This window comes from Lathyrus oleraceus, chromosome 2 (genome assembly GCF_024323335.1).
Source record: "Lathyrus oleraceus cultivar Zhongwan6 chromosome 2, CAAS_Psat_ZW6_1.0, whole genome shotgun sequence".
Classification (NCBI taxonomy): Eukaryota; Viridiplantae; Streptophyta; class Magnoliopsida; order Fabales; family Fabaceae; genus Lathyrus; species Lathyrus oleraceus.
In genome coordinates, this window is record NC_066580.1 from 427,627,947 (window position 1) to 427,647,244 (window position 19,298).

Genomic DNA, 19,298 nt, shown 5'->3' on the forward strand with positions numbered 1-19,298 from the left:
CTACCTCTCATATACCTCATCTACCATCAATCCCCTGTGTCCTCCTGCGATGTCTTCGGTACAACAATGTCTCTCATGCCTCCGCCATGATGACATCTAGGACTCGCCTGACACCAGACCCATCATGGAAGATACCCTCATCAATGTCTGCCCGTGCAATCTCCACTGTGCGACGACACCTAGATGATCAATGTCAGCAATTAAAATTTAGGTAAAAAAATAAAGAATCCAATTAATGCTACCTCTCCGTCCCAGATATGTATGACAGTATGGTCTGTATATAGAGGAAGTAAGGACAAATCAACTAAACCTCCTCCAAAAGCCTTTGACTCGACATTTGCAACAACCTCACCCTCCAGAGGTGACACTGGATCAACAACATCATGAGTGGGAGGTGGGACTGGAACAACAACACCATCTGTAGGAGGTGACACTGGTGAATCCTGACATCTGCGGGAGGATGAGAGGAATAGGGAAAGTGACGCATCAGATGGTGAATCCCATCTCATACATGAAAAAGAAGGTCGAGTTACCTGAGGAGAAGCACAAGCCCCATAAGTAGACGGCTCTGCTTGACCAGAGGTACCTAAAGCATCCGTAACCTACTGGCTCCGCTCCCGCCGAATGGATGCGTGCTGAGCAACCTTACCATACCTCAGTCTATCATGTCTGTCAGCCATTATGTTTGTAAGTTAAAGTAATGCATACCATTAGTTGCATGCAAACAACACACGCAAGCAAGAAAATAAAATATTGAAACATTCCGGAGATGCATCTCCGGAAGCACCAGAACTAGTACATTTAAATATTTCAGAGATACATCTCCGGAATTTCCTGCAGTATTGCAACTCAGAAGTTGTGTCAATGGCGAATGTACCACATGCAAGTTGAAAAAAACATGTCATGATCATAATTTTCAGCCAACAAACAACTTATACACTGTGTCTAAACTATGTTACATGTGATTTCTACACATTTCTAACCCTAATAATTGACTTCTACTCATTTATCCTAAAACTCAAACATTTATCGAAAACTCGAAAAACTTACTTGAAATTGATGGTTTTGATGAAGTTGAATGGTGTTACAGATGAAACTTGATGTTCCATTGAGCCTTGTTTGATGAAATTTGATTTGGTATATAGTAGTGTATTGAAAGAGTTTGAAGTCGTGGTTGAAGAAATGTGAAATGAGAAAGGAGAAGAGTCTGGTGCGACTCTTATGGTCCAATGTTTCGGAGATGCATCTCTGAAACATTTTAACGTTATCTTACATTTGGATGCGTCCGAAGATATATCTCCGAAAACATGAGTCATTTGTAGAAAATTATATAATGCGGTGGAAATAATTAGGGCACCATAAAAAACTCTCAATAAATATCACACCATCTTGAATCACTCTTATACTACATTGACCCGCATCACTAAAAATGTTTAAACCAAATATTTGAATGGGTGATCTATTTATCTATATAAACATATTCACTCTAAACAACTAACCTACACCACTTTTAACCTTAACCCTGCACACAACCTTAAGCATGACTACCTTTGTCCCAGGTCTCTTGAGTTCTAACAAAAAAAAACTGAAAATCTGTATGTACATTTTCTTTGTGTACCTCTTACGTGCCTGAAAACTTTAACCTCTCTATTTTTTCTAACACTCTTTACGAATAAAGACAAACGATGTAACCATACTTTCCTAATATATTGTCCACCAAAATTTCTCTTCATCAATGTAACAAAAGAAAAACAAATTCAAATATAACTAACTACATCATAAACCCTAATAACAATATAAGAATGGAAAATGAACACAACACAACATACAAATAGAAAATAACACACTATGAGATAGAGAAAACATGAAAAGAAAAAGAAAATGAAAACTCACAACTTGCTTATAACTTGAAGACATGAAAATGTGATGCTTTCATGGAAAATAAAATATTTGAAAAAGGATTTTAAAATTTTGAATTTGAATAATTAAATATAAGAAAAAATAGTCATTTAAACTTATAACTTTTAATCTCAAAATCTAAAAAAAATTTTAAATAATGGAAGGGCTTTAGAAATCATAAAGAAAATGTTTCTTTATAGATTTTTTTTATATCTATAATATATTCTAAAAATGATTTTATTTAATAAAATTTAAAAATAGTGGAAAATATATTAAAATATCAAGTTGGAATTTATTTAAACCAATACTATTTTTTTCAGCCACCTCACATTATTTTTATTTTGTAGAACATAATAATAGGGTTCAAAGATGGAGCATTTTCTTGCATAAAAAATATACAAATTTTCTTAATTTACCACTTATTTTTGATTTCAACCATCCTCATTATATATATTTTACCAGAATTTAATTATTATACTTATTATAAGTTTATAACCATGGAAGAAAATTTAAAAATTAAAAATAACTTTTTGTTGTTGTTTTTGAGATAAAAGAAAGTGTCGTCAAAATGTTGGTCTGGTTCGGTTTTTGTCTGGAGTGATTTGCCTTCGACCTAACCGACGACCTTCACAAACGAATGTTCTTCAATCTCTCTTCCAATTCCCCACAATTTTTCTCTTCAAAATTCCAATTCCAAACATAGTAATGTCCCCATCATCTTGTTCCTTAGAATCTCATTCTTCTGTTGAATTCCAATTCAACATCACTGTGTTTTTTTCAACTTGATTGATCACACGAAATGCCATGCTTTCTTCAACCACTTAACCTAAACCCCATCACTCCAATTTCATCTGGGTTTTCTCTATATCACCAAAAGACATGATCTTTGCTAAAATCGCATCCTTTTACTCACAATCCCCACTTTCTTCTACTCCCCCAAACAACAATCTCAGAATCTCTTCCTCTCTTCAGGATTTCTCTTCTTATTCCCATTTGAAACAACCCCTTGAATCAGTAACAACAACAACAACAATACCAACCACTTCTCGGAAGAAATGCATCAAAGCAATCAGGCTTGTAATTTTACTCACATTGTTTCTTTTACTCGCATACTTGTTTTTTATGTTTGTTTTCTCTTTTTGGAATATTGGCTCTGGTAAATACTATGTTGTGCTTGATTGTGGAAGTACCGGAACTCGCATTTATGTGTATAATGCTAACATTCAATATAAGAGACATAGTAGTCTTCCTATAGCAATTAAGTCATTGAGAGATGGCTTGCATAAGAAGCCTACCGGTCGCGCTTACGATCGAGTGGAAACTGAACCTGGGATTGATAAGTTGGTTTACAATGTGTCTGGTTTGAGAACTGCTTTGAAACCATTAGTTAGGTGGGCGAAGAAGCAGATACCGGTTCATGCTCATAAGAGTACTTCTGTGTTCCTTTATGCTACTGCTGGTGTTAGGAAACTTCCTAGGAAGGAGTCTAAGTGGTTGTTAGATCATGCTTGGTCTGTGATCAAGGATTCTCCCTTTATGTGTAGGAAGGATTGGATTAAGATTATTTCTGGTACCGAGGAAGCTTATTTTGGGTGGATTTCGCTTAATTATCATAGTGGTATTTTGGGTGTTAATCCTAGGAAGGCGACTTATGGTGCACTTGACTTGGGGGGATCGTCGTTGCAGGTTACTTTTGAGAGTGATCAACAAATTAATAGTGAAACTAGTTTGTATGTTAAGATTGGATCGGTGAATCATCATCTGACTGCCTATTCTCTTGAGGGTTATGGTCTCAATGAGGCGTTTGGGAAGTCTGTGGTGCATCTGTTTAAGAAAGAGTTTGGATCATTAGCCAATGCAGAAAAGGCTGGTAAAGATATAGAGCTCAAGCATCCTTGTTTGCAGTCTGGATACAAGGGTCAGTACGTGTGCTCTCGTTGTGACAAAATTGGAAGTATTGGCGATGAGAAACAATTGAGTAAGCAAGGAGGGTCGGGAACTCCGTTAGTGCTTGTTGGTGCTCCTAATTGGCAACAATGCAGTGCACTTGCGAAAGTTGTCGTCAATTTGTCTGAATGGTCCAATCTCAGTCCAGGACTTGATTGTGCAGTGACGCCTTGTGCTTTGCGAGATAATCTCCCTCGCCCGTATGGCCACTTTTATGTGATTTCTGGTTTTTATGTTGTATATCGGTTTTTCAACTTGACTTCTGATGCCACACTTGATGATGTGTTGAAAAAGAGTGAAGAGTTTTGTGAGAAAAGATGGGATGTTGCCAAGGAAAGTGTTGTGCCCCAGCCCTTTATTGAGCAGTACTGCTTCAGGGCACCATACATTACTTCACTGCTAAGAGAGGGTTTGCGCATTAATGATAACCAAATTTCTGTTGGATCTGGCAGCATCACTTGGACACTTGGGGTTGCCTTATTAGAAGCTGGGAGGGCATATTCCACTGGATTCGGCCTTCGTAACTTTGAATTGTTCCAGATGAAAATAAGTCCTCTTGTTCTTATTGCCATTTTGTTGTTTTCTTTTATTGTCCTTCTTTGTGCTTTATCATTAGTTGGCAATTCGAATTGGATGCCAAGGTTTTTCCGGAGGCAATATCTTCCCATGTTCAGGCATGACACTGTTTCCGGTGCTTCTGTTCTTAATATTCCATCTCCTTTTAGGTTTCAACGATGGAGTCCAATGAGATCTGGTAAGCTATTTACACAAACACTGATTTCTGATTTCGTTTTTTTTGTGAATACAACCAAGTTGGTGCTTTGGGATAAATTATGCATTCTGTGTACAATGTATGTGATAATCCTTTTTGAACTGACCTTTGATGCCATTCTACACCGACGCTGCTGCAGTGGATGAAAGAATAAAGATGCCGCTCAGCCCAACAGTTGCAAGTTCAAGTGGAAGCCCATTTGGCCTGGGGCGTGGTTTTGGTTATAACAATGGTGGCATCCAGCTTGTCGGGTCTTCTTTGTACCCATCATCTAGTGGCGTCTCACATAGTTATTCTTCAAATAGTTTAGGACAGATGCAGTTTGACAGTAGCGGCAGTAACATGGGTGCCTTCTGGCCTCCCAATAGACGTCAGATGCGTCTGCAGAGTAGAAGATCACAGTCTCGAGAAGACCTGAGTTCCCCAGTGGCTGAAGCACACCTGGTGAAGGGTTAAGGCATCATTTTCTGGAAATATTGGTATGATTACATCAATATTCTCAAATTACATCTTTTTAACCGTCCAAATTTCTTAGAGTCTTGCTTTATTAGATTTTACACGGTTATTTTTGTTGCATAGATTCAGCTGGCTGTAGGCAGATGATAATAATAAAGAAAAAATATGTTCTTTTTGTTGAATTCTTTCTGCTTTTCATTAACTCATTACAAATTCCTCACATGTAAGATCTCCACACGTTCTCCCGATAGCATTGCAAATTTTGATTAATATGCTAGGAAAACCGCAATGCTATCCTAGTTTCACTATTAGGGCAATAGTGGTCGCCATTCTAGTTTCTGCTAGCTGAGGTAGTGGCAATAGCGTAAAGAGTCTGCATCTGTGCCAAACAATGACTTATTTTTATAATAGAAATGAGTCTGTGAGTATTGCGCATATATTCATCGTAATATGCAAACCTTTCAATACATAAGCTATACTCTGCCTTCATTCCCTTTTTTATTTGTCTGCAACATGCGTTTTTATATATCATTGATTTATTTCAACCACCATGAGGATTCGGCTATTTTCCTGCAACACTATTTGCTAATTTACATATCAGACATTTGGTATTCCGCTATTTTCTGCAATCCGCGACATACAACACTAGTTTATAGATTTTTGACTGCCTTTATACTTGGCAGAAATTATCTTTGTCGGATATGAGTTGTAGACCGATAAAATTAGGTCTCCTACTTAAATTTTTTATAGGAATTGATCCTGTTATTTTCATAAAAGGACATCTCAAAGTCCTTCAATATATTGTTTTTCGTTAAATCTGCAATTTGTAAAAGGTTTATTTCTGTTTCGAGTATTTCAGAGGTATTTTGTCATGGAGATAACTGAAACTGAAGATGCATGCAATCTGATCAGTTGATTCCAAGTGAATTCACTTCTCATGAAGCTCACTTCTAAACTGGATTCCTCCACAAGTTGCATATATAGCTCAAACAAGTACTTGTTCTAGGGACTAACATCTCTAAGTACTTTTTCTGCCGCTCATAAGCTTTTGGAAGTGAAGTAAAGCATATCAAAAGACTAACATGCAAAGGAATGGATCTGTTTCATCATATTTAGACATCTTAACTTTTCCTATATCATTCTTTACATTAATTCAGTGTCATTACTACAGAGAATGTTGTCTCGTTTCATAGGTGACTGTAACCAATTGGAAAGGATGTAAACACAGTTCAATACTCATATCTTATACATCTAATATGCTATTGAATTTGTTTTTAAGTTACTAGCAACTTCTACCATTTTAAACAAAGAGCAACTAATTTTGAAGATTTATCAAGTATTCAAACTTCATCAGTGGAATGTTGAAAAGTGTTGTATGTTTGGTTTAGCATTTTGGTTATTTGAAATGTTTGATGGAAGTGTCATTTAGTAATGTTACGACATGGAAAAGTGTCTCAAAATCAAACTTGTATTTATTTTGTCTTGTTTTTATTTAATCTAAGCTCACCAAATCACATTCCCAATCCTAAAATTCCACTTAAATATGGTGGTGATTAATGGTGATGTGGATCATCAACAAAGTGTTATTTTAAGATTGATACACAGTAGATTTTATGCCACACTTTTCAATGCTAAAAATTAACGTTAATAAATTGAAGTTGCACCGAGTTAATTTCTTTTTTTGTTGTTAAAAAGTTAGTTTTTTTTAAAGATTGTTTAATTGCTTGTTGGATAACTAATAATGAGAAAATGATCATCTAACTTTTATTTGTCTACCTTTCTCTCATCTCTTTTAACTTGTTCTCTCTTACATCTTTTTCCTTCAATTTTTTAAATATTATATTTTGTTTTATTCAAATTTCACTCGGATAAATCTATGAAATTCGGCCTAATTCACATGTCAAATAGAATAAAGAGTGTTCTATTCACTAGCGTACGCGTTCTTGCTGTTGTCAACGAAGAATCTTTGTAACACCAAATTCTCCAAGCTTCAGTTGCGATTTCTCAATCGATTGTTCAAGACTCTCAGACAATTTAATCATTTCAGCATCATATTTCTCCTCTTCCCCGATTTTCGAGTTCACCACCATCACATGAATTTTAACAATTCCAAGCTCCGGAAGGAGCGCCAAATGCAAACAAACCCATTGTGAACATTTTCAATAAGTTACATCAACAAAACACGAGACTTCTTTACCTCGAAGAAAATCAATAGAAAATTCCAACAAAGATAACAATGTAGTAGACAGTGTTGTGACATGGTCACTCTAGAGCCATTTTTGAAAGGGACATAAGCACAATTCCACCAAACACGCCTCCCATCACTATTGACGGAATATGTTCATCAAAACACCATTTATTGTCGAATCCATAATTCTTTGGAAAAATCCCCAACGCTGGAAACCTATGATGGCATTAAAGACTCAGATGACCATGTCAAGCACATAGATATTGTATTTGAACATCACAAAGATAAGAGTGCGGTGAAATGCAAGATTTCGTAGTAACACTCAAATGCGACGAGTTTACTTCCCAGTTCACAGCCCATAGACATCATCTGGAGATTGTGGTCGTACTCAATGACATTTATCAAAGAAAAAAAGAGGCACTCCGAGAGTACATTAACACATTCACCAAAGAAGTAGTTGGAATTAGAGGAACCAATGAAAAATTAAAATGATTTTGTGAAGGGACTAAGGTTGGATTTCATGTTCAGAGAAAAGCTATGATTGGTAGAGGCGGAGAGCATGAGTGACCTTCTCGTTCGAAAACAACCACATATCAATTATGAAGAAAAACTACTAGTCAAAGATGTTGAGAGAAATAAAACATTTGGAAATGGAAACTAAATAGACAATAATCACTATGAAGAAGAAGATAAGGAAAGACATAAGGGACCCTGATCTAAGTTCTCAGACTAAATTCTTATGAACACATTTAGGGAAGAAATATTTCAGAATTGAGTAACGGTTTCGTTCGTGTAGTGCTCGTGATCACTCTCTGAATTCAACTTCAAAGGTTCATCACTATAAGAGGTAATCATTTGATCACTGGTCATGACCATTCATAAGGATTAATCAAAGGAATTTTTTTTACTTATCCATTGAGTTTTGCTCGTGATTTCACTTCAATCACTATAACTACTATGCTATACATATTGATTATGGTGTTACATAACGCCTCTTCCATAATGGGTAAGGAGTCGTAAAAGGATTCTTATTGGTCTTTTTGTCCTTTTGATAGCTTATGACGTGGAGGTGGTCAATTTACCTATTTGTGTAGGGAGACTGCTCTACATATTCTCTCTTATTTGTGTTGAATTTATGGATCATTAAATTTGGGCCAATGGTCCATTAGGTTGAGGTTGTTCACATGTCTTTTTAGAGAACAATCACGAGTTTGAAAGTCTTTGAGATTAACTCGAAATATCTTGGGATTGGTTTTGTGCAAAAACTTTTGCAAGAACGTACATGTAAGATGTGACCACAAATGTCTGAATGCAGACAGTGTAAAAGTAAACTTTAAAGACAATCAAACTTAAATTAAAATGCAAAACATTTAGAATTAACAACATTAAATAAATGTAGTAAAAGACAGAATAAAAGGATGTTTCATTTAAGGAAACATAAAAGGTACAAAGAAAAAAGGGACGCAGACTCACATAATTGCTCACAAACTGTTTCGTTCTTTGGCTTGGGTACTCCAGTGCTACAAAGAATGTATATGAAATTTGTGACATTGATTATAACCTATGATTCTTCTATATAACTATGAATAATTGCCTTCGACAGTTTACAACTAAAGAATTAACACGTCTTCGAACACATATAACTTCTCTTCCAACGTCTACCACGTCGTCAGGGTTTAAAAATTACTGAAACCATTATCCCACGCTCTTTTAACTGCTTAGTGACTATTAACTTACTATTCACCGAAGGTAGTTGCTCATAGTACTAAATTTATTCTGTCTTTGGTTTCCTCAAATCCCTAAGTCTTTTGGAGTCTGTCGAAAAAAAACCTCATCGACATAGTGTCGAGTAGTTACCCAGGCCTGTTCCCGAGACTCCTCCAAACTAATTCTCAAGATCTGCTCTTGATATTCTTCCAAACTACATCTAAAGATGTCAGTCAGGACGCCTCAGTCGACGTGTCATCACTATCGATTATTTTCCATCAAATGCCAACACTTAGCATTTCATTAATGCAACATTCATTTGCCTTTTCGTACCAGGTAGAAAACCCCGGGTTAACAGATGCCCTCTAAAAAGGCCACTTTCGATCATATGATCATATTGAAGAAAGTTGTCATTTGTGAAACCCTTTGACATTATTCACCCAGTCTATACACGTCACTTCAATCTAAACTCAAATCAATTAATTATTATTCTGGTCATTATAACCACTTTATACCAAAACGTCATGTCACAAACGTGCGCGCAATCTATCATGATCACCTCCTATTTCCTAGGAGCTTTAAATAAAAATGAAATCAATAATAATTCTATCAATTCAATTTTCATCTTTCCCCATTACCTTTACGGTGCCATCTCTCGACTCCAACATGCCACGTGGCCAAGGACACTTGGAGGGAAAAACTGAACAGTTTTTCCTTTAGGTATTAACCTGTTACCTCCAACACTTTCTTATCGCTTCCATCTCTTCTAAAACTCAGGCAAGGAAATAAACTCTTTAGAAATCTCAGCTTTCCTTCTTCTTCCCTAAGTTCTTCAAATGAAACTTCCTTTACCCTAATGGCACTTCCATCTCAATGTCATCCATCTTTCGCTGTTGAGATTGACCTACCCCTGTATGTCAACGATCACACATATGTTTCTGAACCTCCCATGGAGGATGAAAAAGTAAATCATGGTACCACTCTTCCCTTATTCCCTACACTCTCACTAGTTCAATGCATGCTTTCATGAGTCTACTACCCAGGTTTGTCAATAAACTTCACATGGTGAAGGACTTCTTTCCAACTTTCCCTGATTACGAACTCTTGGTGTTCGCTGACAAACCGTTTAAATTTAATTTCTTCAAGAATAGAGTTTTCCGTTCTTCTCCTCCCACTAAAGACGCTGAATACATAAAATGGATGAACATGGTTGAAGAGAAGAAGAAGCATTTTTTAAGGGATTTGAGTATTTTTGACCTAATCCAGCTGTCAAGAATGGGTCCCTCTTAGAAACCTCACATGCTCACCTTGTAACACCCCCAAACTACTACTACTCAAATACAACATACAATTGCATAATCAGAGTAAATTAAAGCATGCATACACGAGGGCATCACATTTACTTCTGCCAGAAACAACACATGCCATGGTCACATACAAGTAACACAGATTATAAATCAAAACCAAATAACCAACATGCAAACTCACACAGCGGAATAACACCTCTCTTCACAAATGGTAAATAGTGATGATTCTCATAAATCATCTACCAAAAAATATCGTTTTGGGCTCTAAGGTCACTCAACATAAAAAACAACATATCCAAATAACAAGATAAAAGAGAGCACAACATTATCTCTTAACATCAAAACAAATACAAATAATCCCATAAACCTAAGTGTTACATGACCAGAGCACTATAGACTACCTAGTCAAAACACAATAAGAACTAGCCTCTGAATCTAATCTTTGTGCGAAGTACCACTATCTCCGGTACCTGAGCAATGTTGCGATAGAACATCATTCCAACAGAAGGGTGAGAATTCAAATTATTATAGAAACACATAATAATATTAAATGTATAACAAACATACATATATTATTAGAATTCGTCACGCTTCATACAAACATGCATCATATCATCTTATTAAAGAATTACATGTTTATCATCATACGACATGGCTCGACAATCCACAAGTATTCATTTATAAATACTAAACGATGTACGAAAGTCATATTCACACATATCGATTTCATGTATATATTATCATCCATCATCATTTACAAATCATCATCAAATATGTATACAACTTTTACATGATTCCATAATGTATACAAGTCACCATTTCATCACCTATATCACAAATATGCACACATATCACATCAATAACACATCAATAATTCATATAAAATGGATCACCTAAAATCCACATATATGCATATCTACCAAAATCATATCCACATAATCACACAGGCATAAATTCACACCGACACGTGCGACTTAATGTGTGACTCAATGTGATATGCATGTGGATCCCATCCATTATCATTTCCGGCTTGCCGAACGTCTCTCAAATAGACTAGATAACCACCTCTAAAGCTCGATTCGGCCTTAAGCTTTTAAACCACATTTGGCGTTAGGTTTGGGACAAGCAAATAATCTACGCGAGATTACCCAACATTGCCTCTTTCATAGACTCATGCTAGTGTAAGTGTGCAACAACAACAAGACTCATGCAATTAAGACGATCAAAACCCCTTAATCATACATAGGTATACCACATCCAACATTTGCATAACATACACCTAACATGACTTCAATCCCAAACAATACATCAAATAACATTCATCATCTCATCACAACACATTAACATAAAGCAAACAAGCCAAATCATGTTATTCATCAAATTCACCAATTCACATCATCACATACATAATTTCAAGTATTATGTTTCTTCACAAAATCCATCTAAAACCATCCAATACATGCCAAACAATAGAAAACATGTCATTCATATTCACCACACATACAACATGCATCCACATTAGGATTCTTTTGATAAAATATTAATCTACTGTTATCAAAATGAATATCATGTTATAGATAATATTCTTAGCTTCGTAACGATCCAAACGACACCTCAAACGGAGTTACGGTTCAAAAGTTATTGAATTTACAAGTTTTTCAAAATGCTGTCAAAACCAGAAAATTTGCTGTTGCGAAAATGCTGTCAAAAACTAGAAAATTTGTTGTTGCGAAAATGCTGTCAAAAAACCCAAAAATTTGCTGTTGCAAAAATGCTATCAAAAAACCGGAAAATTTACTATTGCGAAAATACTGCCGTCCAACACGAATTTTCATCATAAAACCACATTAATCCATCATTTTCATGAAATAAATAGTTATACAACCTATATATATATATATATATATATATATATATATAATATAATATATATATATATATATATATATATATATATATATATATATATATATATATATTATATATATATATATATATATCATATAGCAACTATTATGATCATAGAAACAAGATTCTAAGTTCCACTAATTTTCACCGAAATCCCAAATCAACCATTTTCAAGTGAAACTCAAACATGCAATTATACACCAAATCATGTTCTATACACATACCCATTCATGGAATTCAATATAGAAACATCATAGCATAACATAAACATCAATTTCATGAATTAAAACATAAACACATGTTAGGGTTTCTCAAAAATCAAAATCCCCAAATCCTAAGTTCATGATAACTAACCCACATACATTACATACATTATGTTTACCCATAACCACTTGAAATTCCACCCTTACCTTAGTATAGATGAAATCTCTAGGTCCATCTTCTTCTAGTTTCCTCTTCTCCTCTTTCTCTTCTCTTCTCTTCTGTTCTCTTTTCTTCTTTTGTTTTACAAAACTAACTCTAATCTCTAAAATCCTTATTATCTTTTTAACTCATAGTGAGCTTAACCCACTTATCCATCCATTCTAATTAATTAGGCCCATTACTAGACAATTGCTATTTCTACTCATAAAATTCAATTGTTCAAATAACACATATATTCAAATAATTAAAATAATCACCAGAACACATATTTAATTAATTATCGCACCAAATAATAATTAATTAAAATAAACACCTAATAAATAAATACGGGAATTAAATCGGGGTGTTACAACTCTCCCCCACTTGAAATATTTCCGTCCTAAAAAATTACCTCAAGCAAACAACTCGGGATATGAATCCCTCATCTAACTCTCAAGCTCCCACGTCACATTTCCACCAGCTGGTCCTCCCCAAACGACTTTCACCAAAACGATCTCTTTACCACGGAGTTGTTTCACCTCTCTATCTTCTATCCGCATATGTAATGTCTCCACAGTCAAATTATCTCTAACCTCAACATCATCTAATTGGACAACATGCGAAGGATCCACAATGTATCTCCTCAATTGAGACACGTGAGACACATCATGGAGATTAACAAGTGACGACGACAACGTAATCTGATAAGCCACATCACCTACTTTCTCGGAAATCTGATACGAACCTGTCATACCCCAAAATTTGCCCGTTGATATTACAAGGCATTTTTCAAGACACTCCGACTTATTCTACAAGGTACTGACCTTAAAGGGACAAAAGCCCAGCTCACAACAGGCTCAATCCAAAACGGCCCAAACTAGCTTGCTCGCTAGGCGAGCAATCCCTTCGCCTAGCGAACCTCTCGTCATGACACTCGCCCCAGCGAAGCACCAGATCCAGTAAAAGCCCAAACTAGCTTACTCGCTAGGCGAGCAACTCCTTCGCCTAGCGAAGCTGGCGAACCTTAGAATTTTCGGGCTTCATCCTGAGCCCATTAGGTCACAACAAGAGCATTATAAATAGCCAAGCTTCAGCCACGAAAAAGGACAGACAAAGATAGACAGAGACGGACAGACGAAGACGGACGGAAACCCTGGCACGGAAACCCTGAAGGCTACCTTAGAAAGTTCCGAATAAAGAAACCCTGAAGGCCGTTCCTCCGCTCCTCCGCTCCGAAGCTACCGCCGCCCAACTCCATCCGATACCAAAAGTGGTCAGTCCCTTCAACACAGCAGCTTAGTGGCAAACAGGTTTGCGCATCACTACTATTTTATGCTTTTAATTGGTAATTTCTATATCCATAAAGCATCATGATTGAAGTTTCGAATATGTAATTTGATTTCACATGCGAATTTAAATATGCTTGAATATCATGAATGTTTGTCCATGCTATTCCTGTAATCAAATGCCATACAAGTTCAGGTTTTCGGAGGTCATGCTGCTGTCAACTCCAAACCCGTGGCCGCTCGCTAGCACATCGCTAAGCGAGCCTGTAGCGAGCATTCGCTGAGCCTTCGCTAGGCGAAGCAGAGGCGAACGGGACAGTGGCTGCTTTGTTTCTTTTCTATTCTGCCTTATGTCTATCTAACAAAGACTTATTATAATTCTGCATCATTTGGCCAGAGATTATGACTGTTGTGTTGTAGTGCAATTTTCAATTGCACTTTACTTTGATGCTCTAACCCGTGTGCTGAATTGTGTAAAGGTTTACATATTCCCGAGGAAATGGCCGGCTAGGTATTCCACTTTATGTGTGGGATACCCTTATGGAGATTCACCCTGAATTACTCAATTGATTTTAATGTATTAATCTTATGGCGAAGATCCACCCTAATGGCTTAATTGGTCTTAATGTATTGATTTTAATATGGACCTAATTACCTACTTGATTACGGCTACCTAATTAATTGTAAAATTTTGCCTTTAAATAAGCGATCTCGGACCTCTCTTTGTTACCCTACGATTACGGTATTATGGTCATGTCCCGCGAATGGGGGGATACAATTAGCAAAGACCCTTCGGTTAAATCATCATAGTCCCTCGAATGTTGCCTTTGTCCCTCGATGACCCTTCGGTGTAGCCTACGGTTAAATGATGATAGTCCCATCGAATGCTAAGGTATCCTCACAACTGTTGCCTTCAATGACCAATCGATGACCCTACGATGACCCTTTTACATCCAAAAGGATAAAACTATTTACTTCTCAATAGTAAGGACAGTTTTACCCTCATAAGGATAGGAGATGCCCGTAAAGACCTCGGATAGGTATAACTCTTAATTGCTTATTCATAACCTAAAATATTTTTCGCACCTCACACATTTCAAAACATCCTTTTTTTTTAGAAAATCACCACTTGGCATACATCCGTACCAGGATCATTGCCGAGTTATATTTTTCTAAACGACTTTCAAAACTAAACGAGATAACCACTTTGTATACATTCATACAAGAATCATTACAAAGTTAAATTCTCCTTTTCAAAACATTTCCTACACATTTCTCAAACACTTTTTCAAACAAGAAAAAAAACATAAATGATTAAGCAATTAAGAGCCCATGGATAACCATGGATACAAAGGGTGCTAACACCTTCCCTTTGTATAATGTACCTCCCGAACCTAAGAATCTAAGTTAAGGTCTTTCCTGTTCTTTTCCACCTTTCCTTATTGGATAAAAGAAAAGTCGGTGGCGACTCTTGCTAACCGCGACATTTGCTTTCCAAAGCAAAACACCTAAAGTCAGTTCACCGTATGACAGAACTGGCGACTCTGCTGGGGACTACAAAGAGAGGTCACCTTAAAAAAAAACATTTATGTTTTCAAATTGTTCCTTCTTTTAAGGGAATTTTCGAGTGAAAGATCCTACACCCGGATCTAGTGTACCTTAGGTAAGTAGCAATAGATCATCGCGACTATCCGGCGTATACTGGAATGGTCAAAATGATGGCTACGGTTAATGTGACACTTTGGATGTCCTGATGTTCCTCATGTTTACTTGAGGAAAAATTTGGCGTCTGCGTGGTGTCATCAAAGCATTAACCAGACCTTTAGAACCCTAATTGACTCATCCTAGCCATTAGAAAGTAGTGAGATAACTGGCTTCGGTTCCGACTGAGGTTGGTTGAGACTCGATACTACACTCCTTGAGATTGGACTTTTGGGAAGCTTTGGTCAACCACTTGGTGTTGCACTGAAGTGGACTTAAAGAAAGGTCAATGATTGGAGATCCTTCTAGAACCCGGTTACTATTCTAGGACAGGTTGAACCAACCAAACTTCAGTGGGGAGGGTACTTACCTATGGAACTCATGCAAGCCTTAAAACCTAGGAATGACTGTTGTGTGACTTGCTTGTGCTTGCTATTTACATAACATCATAACATCATAACATCATAACATCATAACATCATAACATCATAACATTGTACTAACCATTTCAAGGACTTAGGGATTTAGCTTTGCTCTGTTAAACAGGTTATGGCTTCCCGGAAGACCATCCGGATCAATCTTGTAGCAATCTCTCCTCAACTAAAGGATTTAGTGTCAGAGCTTCCCGATCAGGCTCAATTCATCAAGAAACATGGTCATCTCCTCAATTTGGTTACCACTGGTTTCAAAGAAGATATGATGAGAGTTCTATTCCAGTTCTTCGATCCTAAACATCATTGCTTCACTTTCCCAGATTATCAGTTGGTACCCACATTAGAAGAATTCTCCAAGTTGCTTGGGATACCTATCCTTGACCAAATACCTTTCAGTGGTTTAGAAAAGATGCCAAAGTCTGAAGAAGTTGCCGCGGCTTTATACCTGACAAAGTCCGACATTGAAACCAATTGGGTAACAAGGAGTGGAATGAAAGGTTTACTTGCCAAATTTCTGATAAGTAAGGCCCGAGAATTCCTAAAAGTTACGAATGTCCATGCTTTTGAAGATGTTCTAGCATTGCTAATCTATGGCTTGGTGTTATTCCCTAATCCAGACCAATTCATAGACATGAATGCTATTAAGATATTTCTCACTCATAACCCTGTGCCTACCTTGCTTGGAGACATCTTGCATTCCCTTCACGCTCGTACTATGAAAAGGCAAGGGACTCTCATGTGCTGCATACCTTTATTGTCTAGGTGGTTTATTTCGCACCTCCCTCAATCAGTCTTGAAGAATGATCAAAATCTGAAATGGTTTCAAAGGATAATGGCACTCTCCCATTCAGACATCCGTTGGTGTTCTAATCTCAGAGAAAATGTTATCCTCATCGACCGTTACGGAGAATTCCCTAATGTACCACTCATGGGGATAAGAGGAGGCATCACTTATAATCCTGCCTTGGCCTTACGTCAGTTTGGTTGTGCTCGAAGAGATGGTCCACATGAAATGATTATTCAAGGAACAGTGTTTGACTATGACAATGACTCTCAAGGTCTCCGTCAAAGGTTTGTACGAGCTTGGGGCTTGGTGAAAAGAAGCACTTTAGGACAGAAAAACTCCATTCCTATGGAGCCTTATCTCAGATGGGTACGCGCAAGAGCTCGTGAGCTTGTCATGCCATATCTCGCAGTCAGGCCATTGATTGTTGAACCAGGAGTTGAAGGAGGTACTTCTCAGATCATTTCTTATCCAGATATGCCTACCGATGTTGAGGAATTAAAGGGATCCTGGACCCAGTTGAGAGAGGAAAGGGATACTTTCGAAGCTCAGTTCAATGCAGAAAGGAAGAAAGTACTAGAGCTCACCAGCCAGCTTAATGAGGAACGAAGACTCAATACATATCTTCGCCCAAAAAGAAGCCGTCCCTGGGAGACTTGAGCTTTTGTTGTATTTTTTATTTTTTGTAATGAACATTGATTAAAGAAATTATTAATAAAAGTGTCCCTCTTTTTGGTAGTTTACGCAAAGTTAAATTCTAAAAGTCCTTGAAAACATTTCATACATTGCATCGCATAACATAACATTGCATAACAGGTATTCCAAAAGACCATATTCTCACGGTCTTCCTCTTAAACAGAAAAATGGCTCTCGAACAAACTGTCAAAGATCTCCAAGCTCAGAATGCTCAATTCCAGGAGATGATGCTGAGCCTATCCAAGGGGCAGGAAGAACTGAAGGCTCTCTTGCTCGAGAAGAAGAAAGACCCGAAACCTGTGAGTTACATTAACCCGGGACGAAGGCTTAAAAGACAGGCCACGGGAGTCAAGTTTGGAATTCCGAATGGTCCAGAAGAGGAGACGGAGAATGATTCGGAGGAGGAGAATGTTGATTCCACCAACCCTGAGGATGACGATGAAGATTATGAAAATGAACAGTACTCTCCAAGAGATGATAAGTACAAGTTGCTGGAAGAACGTATGCTAGCCATGGAGGGTCAGAAGGCGCCCGGTCTGGATTTCGAAAGTTTGGGTCTGGTCTCCAATGTGACCATTCCTCGCAAATTCAAAATCCCCACTTTCACTAAGTACGATGGTGCGTCCTGTCCTCAGATGCATCTGAGGGCTTATGTGAGAAAGATTCAGCCGCATACCACTGATAGGAAGCTATGGATCCACTTCTTCCAAGAGAGTCTGTCTGGCACACAGTTGGAATGGTACTATCAGCTCGAGAGCTCTGACATCCGCACCTGGACTGATTTAGCAACAACTTTCTATAAACAGTACCAGTATAACTCTGAACTAGCACCTACTCGGCTACAGTTGCAGAGTATGACTATGGGATCCAAAGAAAGCTTCAAAGAGTACGCTCAGAAATGGAGAGATTTGACTGGCAGAGTCAAACCCCCTATGACTGACCGAGAATTAGTGGACATGTTCATGGGCACCCTGACTGGCCCATTCTACAGCCATCTACTGGGAAGCTCTTCATCAGGTTTCACTGAACTTATATTGACAGGTGAGCGTGTTGAAAGTGGCATCCGAAGTGGAAAGATACAGGCGGCCACCTCTGCAAGCACCAAAAGGTCCTATCAGGGGAGGAATGAATCAAATGCTGTGTACGGTCAAAAGGGTCGTAACAAGAAAAATCGTGACCATACCATTGGAGCGGTTACGATTGCAGCACCGCCATCTCAAAACTTCCAGCCCAAACAAGACAAGCCAAGAAGGCAGTTTACCAGGATCAATATGACCTTGGCACAAGCACTGCAGGGGATGCTAAAGGCAAATCTGATCACCCTCAGAGATCCTCCTATGAAACCCAACACTGCTTCTTCTCGTTATAATCCCAATGCCAGGTGTGCGTATCACTCCGATAGCCCCGGGCATGATACAAACGATTGTTGGTCGTTGAAGAATAAAATCCAGGATATGATCGAAGCTGGAGAAATTGAATTTGAGCCTCCGGAGACTCCTAACGTCATCACTGCACCTATGCCTAACCACGACAAGACTGTTAATGCTGTGGATAACAATTCTCACATTGCTAATGTAGCTGATTTAACGTCTCCTCTCCTGATCATCAAGAAGAATTTATTGCAAGCTGGTTTATTTCCAGGTTGTGCTGAAAACTGCGATCGCTGCATACTTCGACCCAATGATTGCTTGAAGTTGAGGAAGGGTATTCAACGGCTGATGGATGATCGTACAATTCTCTTCGAAAAGATTCCCAAGGCGAAAGACCCTGTTGAAGAAATATCTGTGATTGCAAGGTCCAAAGTTCCAGTG

At 37.7% G+C, this 19,298-nt stretch overlaps 1 protein-coding gene across 1 annotated transcript; it reads left to right on the top strand.

The window, feature by feature from the left end:
* The first annotated feature begins 2,439 nt into the window (after window positions 1-2,439).
* LOC127119931 (probable apyrase 7) lies at window positions 2,440-6,352 on the top strand. Its single transcript, XM_051050299.1, has 3 exons — window positions 2,440-4,600; window positions 4,758-5,097; window positions 5,934-6,352. The coding sequence occupies exons 1-2, from the start codon at window positions 2,779-2,781 to the stop codon at window positions 5,072-5,074; spliced, it is 2,139 nt and encodes a 712-aa protein (XP_050906256.1). The 5' UTR covers window positions 2,440-2,778; the 3' UTR covers window positions 5,075-5,097; window positions 5,934-6,352.
* The last annotated feature ends 12,946 nt before the right edge of the window (window positions 6,353-19,298 follow it).

What these genes read in the sequence shown, in the direction of transcription:
- LOC127119931 (XM_051050299.1), top strand. Translation starts at nt 2,779, where the DNA reads ATGATCTTTGCTAAAATCGCATCCTTTTACTCACAATCCCCACTTTCT. An exon ending in ATGGAGTCCAATGAGATCTG is followed by an intron (nt 4,601 to 4,757) that starts GTAAGCTATTTA and finishes ACGCTGCTGCAG; the next exon opens with TGGATGAAAGAATAAAGATG.